Below are 10,210 nucleotides of genomic sequence, written 5' to 3' on the forward strand. Positions count from 1 at the left end.
ACAGCTCAGTTGGTAGAGCACTTGCTTGGCTTATGCAGGGTCCTGGTTTCAATGCCTGGTACTTCCCTGCCACCCTTCCAAAGATGCTGCAACCCTAGGTAGATATGGCTGGATTGCCCGCTGTGCCCACCTCCATCCACTAGTTCAAGACTTCTGGTCTCTGGACATGTGCTCGTCTTCCTTTCCCCAGTGGGAATCTGTGAGGACAGTGATGTGTTCAGCACCGTGCCTTGTGCACAGTAGCTGATGGGCTCTTGCCACCTTGCTTTCTCCAGACTGCCCTTGGTGCTTGAGACCTTCCAGATGCCCATGACTTTCTTTTGCCCTCAACCACTTTCTTACTCCTGTGTCTGGGCTTTGCCCGTGTTACTCATGGTGACAGAGCTGTCGGTCTCCTCCGAACCAAAGCATCTGTGGTTTCTTCATTCCCTTACCACTACTACCCTGGAGTGCTCGCAGCTGTTTCGGGACGGGGACGGAAGAAGAGCCCACTCTTCTGTTGTCCCCGCTACCTGGAGCATCTTCTCATCAAACTGGGTTGGCATTTCCCAAAGTGACCTTGAGCCACTTGCATCAAAGTAACCCCTGCTTGTTTGAAATGTCCCGATTTTACAGTTAGTCACTGGGCCTGAGGACACTTTCCCTGTGATCAAGTCCGCAAGCAATTCCCACGTGCTCTTTAGCTGGGAATTGTCCCAGACTAGCATACCCAGCGGAAAAACACAGGTTCCCTGACTGCTCCATTGTGGACAACTTGAGTAAAAATGGGGTTTGCTGCAAAGCAAATGCCTCCTCTTGGGGAGTCTCAGGACAGTCAGCTTATCACCAGATTACTGCAGCGACCCCCAGGGTCCCCTAGAGAGGCCTTTCTGCTCCTGTTGTACAAGACAGTTTCTCTGGCAGTTCCTCAGTGTGGGCTTCCTACTCCAGCGCGTCCTTTCCCGTTTTTTTGTAAGGCAGGTGCTCCCCTGTGATGACATTTGGCGGGTGCTCAGTCACGTGTGTTGCTGCTCTGCTTTGTCCCGTGCTCTGCCTGTGACCGCTTCTGCTTCTGGGTGTGTCTCTGACAGCGGTCTCCTTTCTGTCGCCCTGCAGGGGGCGTCCTCTACACTGCCACTGTGAAAAACTTCCTGGGCACAGAGCCGATCATCTCCCGAGCCGTTGGCCGCGCTGAGGACTGGATTAGAACAGAGACCTTGTCATCCTGGCTTAATGGTGGGGAGAGGGACAGGGTTACCTGCGGCACAGGTCGGGTGGGGGGGGAGGCTGGGTAGTCCCAGGCTCTGTCTGTGAAGATCTGAGGTCGTTGCTTTCTTCAGCCCCAGCCTTTGTCGCTGCTATGGTCCTGAGTCCGGCTGAGTGGGGGGATGAAGATGGAGATGATGAGATCTTCTTCTTCTTCACGGAGACCTCCCGAGTGCTGAACTCATACGAGCGCATCAAGGTCCCGCGGGTGGCCCGAGTGTGTGCGGTGAGCTGTCTGTCCTGGCTGTGTGTCATCTGCTGGCGTTTGTCCTTCTGTCTTCTCCTTTCTGGGTCTGCTTTGCCTGTCTCCTCTGCTCTGTTCCCTACCTAGGCTTCTTTCATCGGAGCTTGAGGAATGTGAGGGAGAGGGCTCCGTCTCTACCCTCACACTTATCCTTGTGACACACAGTCTAGACAGGAGGTTGGTTTACATTAGAAGTTCAAGGCAGGAACTAATGATGGTCCCGGGTTTGAGTCCTGCCGCACCACTTCCTGCCTCTGTGATCTAGTTTATTCTTTAGCATCTTTGAGACACATATGTAGAATTTATGTAATAACTGATGTCAGCCTGTAAGTGTTTGAGGAGTATGTGAGGTCACGGTTCTTTGTCAGTACTCATCGGGCATTGTCTCTGTCGCTGTTATCACAGTCCTGTCTGCCTCTGCATCTCATTACCCCCGGCTTCTCAGGCTATATGTCTGTTCTTCCTTCTCTGTCTGTCTGTCTGTCTTCTCATCTGTCCATGTGTGCTGTGAAGTCAGGGAGGAAACTAGAAGGTTGACCTACACATGTTTTGCCTAATATTGCTCTTCTGAAGAGTGTTCCTCATGTTCTTGTCACCCCAGGGGGACCTAGGGGGCCGGAAGACTCTTCAACAGAGATGGACAACATTTCTGAAGGCCGACCTGCTGTGTCCGGGGCCTGAGCATGGCCAGGCCTCCGGGGTCCTGCAGGATATGACAGAGCTCCGACCTCAGCCTGGAGCGGGAACTCCCGTCTTCTATGGCATCTTTTCCTCTCAGTGGTGAGGGGGATCTTGGTGTGGGTGAGAGTGACGGGGCTGGAGGTCTGCGGAGTTGGTGTGGTCACTGCCGGCGGACTCTCTTTCCCTCAGCTGCATGGCTCCCGTGTGTTTCTCGGGGATGACCTCATTTGATAAGGCATGAGTTGCTGTCACCTAGCCCTCTCCAGATACCTGGCTCCAATCTGTGACTCCTCCAGGGAAGGAGCTGCCATCTCTGCTGTGTGTGCCTTCCGACCCCAAGATATTCGGGCAGTGTTGAATGGTCCCTTTAGAGAGTTAAAGCATGACTGCAACAGAGGACTGCCTGTCATGGACAACGAGGTGCCCCAGCCCAGACCTGGAGAGGTGAGAGGGCAGGGCAGGTCTTCATCTCAGGCCTGATTTTTGCCATCAATAAGGACAAGCGTCATGCTAAACACCCCTGACACTCCCTGTTCCCTGAGACACACTGTCACCCAGACCTGTCTCTTTTAGTGTATCACCAACAACATGAAACTCCAACAGTTTGGGTCCTCACTCTCCCTGCCTGACCGAGTGCTCACCTTCATCAGAGACCACCCGCTCATGGACAGGCCCGTGTTCCCAGCTGATGGCCGCCCCCTGCTGGTCACTACAGATACAGCCTATCTCAGAGTTGTGGCCCACAGGGTGACCAGCCTCTCAGGGAAAGAATATGATGTGCTCTACCTGGGGACAGGTATATCTAAACATCAAACATGTTCTCTGCATAATGCATACTGTCACTACAGGAAGTCCCCTGTGATGCACTGGAATCAGAGCCGCAGGCACAGTGCCAACCGTGCCATTTTCTTGCCCTTTGCCTGCCTTCTAGAGGATGGACATATGCACCGGGCTGTGCGCATCGGAGCTCAGCTCAGTGTCCTGGAGGATCTGGCCTTGTTTCCGGAGCCACAGCCAGTTGAGAGCATGAAACTGTACCATGTGAGTCGTGAATCAGAGGAGCCGGGGGGAGAACGGAGTCTGTGGCCAGTTCATGGTCCAGCCTGGAAGATGTAGCGCGTTTTCTCTCCTGGCTCCATTTCTTTAGGGTTGGCTCCTGGTGGGCTCCCCTACCGAGGTAACACAAGTGAACACCAGCAACTGTGGCCGTCTCCAGAGCTGCTCCGAGTGTATCCTGGCCCAGGACCCTGTGTGTGCCTGGAGCTTCCGGCTTGATGCTTGTGTGGCCCATGCGGGGGAGCACCGCGGGTGAGTGGGGCTGCTTTGCTTTGGTCTCGTGCCTGCCCTCCGTGGCTCCACCCCTCCCATATGCCTGTCTCATCTGCTAATGCCACCCTGTGTGTATGTGTGCCTGCATCACTTGCTCGTCCATCTGCCAGCCCATATTAGCTCATCCATCTATCTGTCCATCCGTCTGTCCGTCTGTCTGTCTGGTGCTGCCTAATTAATGCTAGGCCTGCCCTGACAGTGGGACTGAGTCCATGTCAGCTGGTGACGACATCTTCGGTTTTCAGCCTGCTAGCTGCTCTCACAGAGCCCGCCCTTGCCCTTCCTCACCTAGCTGGAGTTTCCCCCTCTTGCCTTCTTTGGTCTCCTCTCTCACCCTACCGATTGCTGTCTCCTCCTCCAGCCGCTGAACACCGATATTCCTCAGGGTTTAGTCCTAGATTCTTCTTTTACACTCTGCTGAGGTGATTTCGTTCCTGTGATTGTCACAGACATGTCTGAAGCAGAGCTGCAGTGTAGCAGGCTCCACCAATCAGCTTCCACATCATGACACGGATCCTTCTTATCAGTTATGAGTGCTCGGCCTCAGCTTATTCTTGCCCCTCCGGCTCCTACAACTTAACCCATTTATCTTCATCTATGTTTTGCCTCAGGGTTTCTTTTTCCTTTCTGAATGTCCTACTTCCCCTGCTTCCCTTGTCTGTCTGTCTGTCTGGTGGCCACCTGACTTCTGGCTCCAGACATGTCCCTCCCTTTTTCTCTCCTCCTCCTTCTTTCTTGAGCCCAGATTTCTCCTCCTACTTATTTTCACCACTCAACCCTCTCCTGCCTAGCCATCGGCTGTTCAGCATTTTATTAGACCAATCAGGTGCCTTAGGCAGGCAAGGTGAATCAAATGAAACACATCCTTACATCACTAAACAAATGCAGCACAAACAGATGAAACACATCTTTACACAGTTAAAGCATCCACAGCATAAACAAATATGCTACATCTCCACACAGTTAAAATAACATCCCACAGCCCTGCAGAACTCCCCTGCAAACCCATACTTCGTACTCCCCCGCAGTGCTTCATAAGCAGCTCAGACACAGCCATTCTTAAGCAAGCACTCTGGTTTCCCTCACATGCACGTCTCAGTAGGAGGACTGCCATCCCGTCAGGTGCTCGCAGCAAATGCTGTGCACATTGGGCTGCGACTGATATCGACTCTGGTTCCAGGGTGTATCATGGCTCTGCTGGCTTCCTCCACCTCCACTGCCACCAAGCTTGTGTCGCTTCTTTATGTGTCCATATGATGCACTGTGATGCAAATGTGTACACGCGTGTTTGTGTATGATGTGTGTGATATGTATGTGTGTGTGTGTGTGTGTATATACATATATATATATATATATATATATATATATATATATATATATATATATATATATATATGAGTACCAGCAAGTTTATGTTATTTCCACAACACGTGTGTGTGGGTCACAGGACAACCTCGAGTGCTGGTCTTTACCTCCCAGTCTGTCTTCTCTTCCTCCTCCTCAGTCATCAGGGAGCACTGCCTACAAGCTCCCGGTCTGTCTCTTCCTCCTCAGTCAGCAGGGGTGAACTGGGATCCCTGGGATGATAGAGACCTTACTGCTGTGGCCAACTTTTTTTTTTTTTTTTTGATTTTTCGAGACAGGGTTTCTCTGTAGCTTTTGGTTCCTGTCCTGGAACTAGCTCTTGTAGACCAGGCTGGCCTCGAACTCACAGAGATCCGCCTGCCTCTGCCTCCCGAGTGCTGGGATTAAAGGCGTGCGCCACCACCGCCCGGCTGTGGCCAACTTTTATGTGGGCTCTGGGGACCAAACTCATTCCATCAGGTTTGGGCAGAGGGCACTTTATCCATTGAGCCGTCCCCCACCTGGTCACTTCTCAGTGGGCTGCTCTTCCACCTCCTCATTGACCTTCTGTTGCTCATTTTGGCTCTCCCACCCGTTTGCCTCTCAGAAGTGACCTTCAAATATGCCACATGAAAGTAAATCCTGACATCTCACTCACCCTGAATATTTCAGGTCAGCAGTGACCTTCAAATATGCCATATGAAAATAAATCCTGACATCCCACTCACCCTGAGTATTTCAGGCTGGCTTTCTATCTCATAAAGACGATCCTGAAAATATTTCATCTTTGGGGATTTTAAGCATATTCAACAGTAGAGAGACTGCAGTGATGAATTTCCGTGTGCCTACCCCTCCCACCATTGTTGCCTGGCCAATCCTGTGTTTTTAATAACTTCACTCTCAGTTGTTTTGAAGCAAATCTTAGATATCATATTACTTTATCCATGAAACTTTGAGTATCTCTGACATCCAGGGGCACTTTCAAAGGGGGCTGATGGGTGTGGAGGGATGGCTCAACAGTTAAGAGCATGGCTGTTCTAGAAGACTCTGGTTCAGTTCTCAGCACGTACATGATGGCCCACAGTTCCGGGGCTTCTGTGCCCTCTTCTGGCCTGTCAGGGCATAGCACACATGTAGGGCATTTTGAGGGGAAAAAAAAGCCATAGACGCTGCCTGATGACTCCTGAGATTGTCCTCTGACCTCCCTGTGTAGTACACATGTGTATGCTCATTTGTGTGCACACACAAACACATACGTATACACATACAAAATAAATAGCCATGTTACCTAATGATACATAATACTACTCTAGCCATACCCAATCATTAATTTCTTAGTGTTACCAAATATCATGCCAATATTTCGGTGTTCTAATTTGCATATACTTAAAACAGCCTGCATAAGTCAGGATTCAAATAGTACCATCAATCCTCATAGGCTTATAGGTTGCATAAGTGTCTTTCAATTTGAAAAAAAATTGAGTACTACAGTCCACTGCATATAATCAGGCTAGAACTCATTCTATGTAACCTGAACTGGCCTCAAATTCATAGTGATCTCTCCTGCTGCATCCTCTCACACACTGAGATGATAGGCATCATGATTCAGACCTGATTCAAACCTAGGGTCTGCACATGCTAGGCAGGCATTCTCCCCGAGCTAAATTCTCAGCTGTTAATTTTTAATATCAATTCCTTCAATGGAATAAATTTTTTTGGGGCCTGCTGTTTGCAGAATACTTTTTCAAAGTAACCCTGAGATTTTCTGTTCTGAAGCCCTGCCGTGCACCACCAGCCTGGCCCCACGCCCAGTCTTTTACCTGGGGTTTAAGCTTAAGCTCTCATTGCACAACCAGTGCCCCCACTGGCTGAGTCACCTCCCTGGGCCACTCAGATTTAAATATAGAGATTTTGTAGTTAGGACAGCCAGTCTTGCTTCGGGCAGACCCACCAAGCGTCTTTCCAACAGATTGTTTGCAGGAATATGTATAGAACTGGACAGGGCAAACACCTCAAGGAATGTAAGGGGAATTAAGGAAAGATTTGGTGGCGGGGAGAATGCTGACTGACTCCAGGGGTGACTTATAAGATGGGGGGCTGTAAGTAAGGAGTACCATGGTACCGCGAGGCTCTGAGGAGGATGCAGGCGCGTGTGAACTCCAGAGTTACCATATGTTCTCTTCTTTGTAGGATGGTCCAAGACATAGAGTCAGCGGATGTCTCGTCTTTGTGTCCAAAAGAGCCTGGAGGTTTGTATGGCTCACGGAAATGTGGGTGGGATACACAGAAAGGGGCGAGGAAGTTGTTCACTTTTTACTTAATCAAATAGCTTGGACCCATGAAAAGCATGACATTCAGGGATCCAGGGCCGTCCCCTCTTTGGGAAATCCTTTTTGGCAAAGTCCCTACAACTCCATCTCGTATCTGACATCTTTCCGTATGCCCCCTCATCCTAGTAACCTCATGTCTTTTGTGCCTGTGCCTTCTCTCTGCAGAACACCCAGTAGTGTTTGAAGTTCCAGTGGCTACCAAGGGCCATGTGGTCCTGCCATGTTCCCCCAGCTCTGCCTGGGCATCATGTGTCTGGCACCAGCCTAGTGGAGTAACTGCACTCACCCCCCGAAGGGATGGGCTAGAGGTGGTGGTGACCCCAGGGGCCATGGGTGCTTATGCCTGTGAGTGTCAGGAGGGTGGAGCGGCCCGTGTGGTAGCTGCTTACAGCTTGGTGTGGGGCAGCCAGCAGGGGCCCTCAAACCGGGCCCACACAGTGGTAGGGGCTGGACTGGTTGGCTTTCTCCTGGGGGTTCTTGTGGCGTCCCTCACTCTCCTCCTGATTGGTCGCCGTCAGCAGCGTCGGCGTCAGAGGGAACTTCTGGCTAGAGACAAAGTGGGCTTAGACCTGGGGGCCCCGGCTTCCGGAACCACAAGCTATAGCCAAGACCCTCCCTCCCCTTCTCCTGAAGATGAGCGGCTGCCCCTGGCTCTGGCCAAGAGGGGCAGTGGTTTTGGTGGCTTCCCCCCACCCTTCCTGCTCGATTCTTGCTCTAGCCCAGCCCACATCCGGCTCACCGGGGCTCCCCTAGCCACCTGTGACGAGACATCCATCTAAAGCTGGGGAAAATGACTGCTAGCCCATGAGCAGTCACCGGAACTAGCAGCTACCAAGACCAGGGTTACTGGACCTGGGAGAGGATCATGGCTGCTCAGTTGTCTTGGAGTCTGTGTGATCACCTGGACATCAGTGTCTGTCCTCTAGACTCAGAAGAACTGAGAACCAGACCTTGCCAGAGTCCTATGAGAGACCGATCCCTGTGACCCTTCTGCCATGGCCTCCTATCTTGGGCCCATCAGTTGGGGATGGAGCAAGGATCTATCTCAGACTTGCTTTCTGGTGGTCCCCAGACAGAAGGAAGCACCACAGAGGTAGCTGGGGCTGGTGTGAACTGTGTCCTTGTGGTGGCTGTATGATTTGCCAGATTGCTGACTCTGGGGAGTGCATGATCCCTTGACCGCCTTGAGGTCTCTCCCATCTGTTTCCCGTTGTTCCTGGAAGAGTGTTTGTCTGTACACTGGTGTGCCTAGAAGACCTGTCCATGTGTGCATGAATGGCAGGGCCAGTGCCTAGGTGCTTTTGGGGGGTGAGAGGGGAAGGTTGGAATGGGGGACACTGCCCATACAATTTTACCCTCGGTAGCCAGTGAGGGAAACCACACCCCCCAATCACCCCACAGAGCTTCTTTAACTTCGAGCAAAGTTCCCAAAGTGACCTTCTGGGTGGGAAGGGCAGCAGGACACGTGGCCCCCATCCCTCTCCTTGTCTTGACCCTCTGGCTGCCACCACTGCCATACCACTGCTGCACTTTCCCCGGCTAGAGTGGAGGCTGAGCCCTCTTTCCCTGGCTCCCATTTAAAATTAACTTCACGACATTCTAAGGATTGGAGGATGACGAAGGAAATGTGTGTCGGGATACACGCAGGTTAAAGGTAGATTTGGCGGTGGCTTTCACCCTTGCCCTAAGATAGGAGTCCCCCGGCTGGGGCCCACGGACTCCCAGAAATGGTATGCAAAGTGTTTGTCCATGTGTGTCTGTTTTTTTGGAGTATAATGGCTTTCGTCAGAGCTTAAGGCCTTAATGGGGTTAAAAGGCTGCGTGCTGGAGGTGCTGCTCCGTGGCAGCTCCTCCCTGCCCTGCTGCCTGTGGCCAATCCCTGGACACGCTGCTGCTGGAGATCCGACACCTCTCCGGTCATCGGAAGCTAGGCTCTGCACGGCTTGAAGACACCGTCACCTTGTTTCTTGCTTCGTACTCCAGTGTGCTCTGCTTCTGCTCAGTCCTGGTCTTGGCCTGTGAACGTGCCTCGTCCATCCCTGGTAAGGGACCTCAGACTCCAGTGGTGACGCAGTCCTTTCCAGACAACATTTTATGCTCCACCTTCCTTGACAGCAGCCTGTGAACTACTCAAGAGTCCCCTGGGTTTGGAGTTAGCAGTGGGTTTGTGTGGGATCTGTGGCACGTACTCTAACATAGGGATTGGTTTATTCATCTGTAAAGTGGGGATATACCTACCTCAGGGATGCTGCAAGGAGCAAATGAGGAAATGTGTCAACAATAAAGCATTACCTATAGCAGTAGATGCTGTTATTGTAACTTGCTTTATTATACCATCATAGCTTAACCACTTGACAGCCATGACAGGTGCAGTCACTGTGAGCCCCATGCAGTGGGAACTGGGCCATCTTTTCGCAGATGTCTGGTCTTGGTCCATCTCTGGATGGGTCTTAGCCACTCATGGCTAGGCTTTATTTATTTTTAAATGTTGTGTATATGTGTATGTCAATGTATACATGTGTGAATGCGGTACCTCCAGAGGCCAGAAGAGGGCATTGGATCACTGCAGCTAAAGTTATAGGCAGTTGTGAGGTGGTTGATGTGGGTGCTAGGAACTGAACTCCTGCCTTCTGAAAGAATAGCAAGTGCTTTAGTTGCTCAGCCAAATTTCTGGCCCTCTAATCTTAAACATTTTGAGCAGTGTTTATAGCCAAAGTTTCCTTCTGCTAGACCAGGGGCCAGACATCATTGTTGCTTCTCTGTGGAAGGGGCAAATGTTGTAGGAGGCCACTTGTATGTTCCTGGCTACCCAGACCATGAAATAATCACACAGAAACTATATTATTTGCAATACTGTTTTGCCAGTAGCTTAAGCATATTGCTAGCTAGGTCTTATATCTTTGGTTAACCCATTTCTATTAATCTGTATATTGTGGCTTACCAACAAGGTTCCATCCAGTGTCTGTCTCTGGCGGGGCTACATGGCTTCTCATAACTCTGTCTTTTTTCTCCCAGTGTTCAGTTTAGTTTTCCCTGC

General features: G+C 51.1%; 1 protein-coding gene across 4 annotated transcripts in view; it reads left to right on the forward strand.

The window, feature by feature from the left end:
• Positions 1-9,476, forward strand: part of Sema4f (ssemaphorin 4F) — a 28,960-nt gene extending 19,484 nt beyond the window's left edge. For all 4 annotated transcript variants that reach the window (XM_075983779.1, XM_075983780.1, XM_075983781.1 and 1 more), the window contains 9 exons: positions 1,096-1,215; positions 1,320-1,471; positions 2,091-2,269; positions 2,467-2,614; positions 2,744-2,966; positions 3,102-3,211; positions 3,318-3,478; positions 7,034-7,092; positions 7,339-9,476. In XM_075983779.1, the coding sequence (XP_075839894.1) occupies positions 1,096-1,215; positions 1,320-1,471; positions 2,091-2,269; positions 2,467-2,614; positions 2,744-2,966; positions 3,102-3,211; positions 3,318-3,478; positions 7,034-7,092; positions 7,339-7,952 (1,766 nt within the window). In that variant the 3' untranslated portion in view covers positions 7,953-9,476. The remainder of the gene's footprint in view (positions 1-1,095; positions 1,216-1,319; positions 1,472-2,090; positions 2,270-2,466; positions 2,615-2,743; positions 2,967-3,101; positions 3,212-3,317; positions 3,479-7,033; positions 7,093-7,338) is intronic.
• Positions 9,477-10,210: the final 734 nt, after the last annotated feature.

Source organism: Microtus pennsylvanicus, chromosome 8 (assembly GCF_037038515.1).
Source record: "Microtus pennsylvanicus isolate mMicPen1 chromosome 8, mMicPen1.hap1, whole genome shotgun sequence".
Classification (NCBI taxonomy): Eukaryota; Metazoa; Chordata; class Mammalia; order Rodentia; family Cricetidae; genus Microtus; species Microtus pennsylvanicus.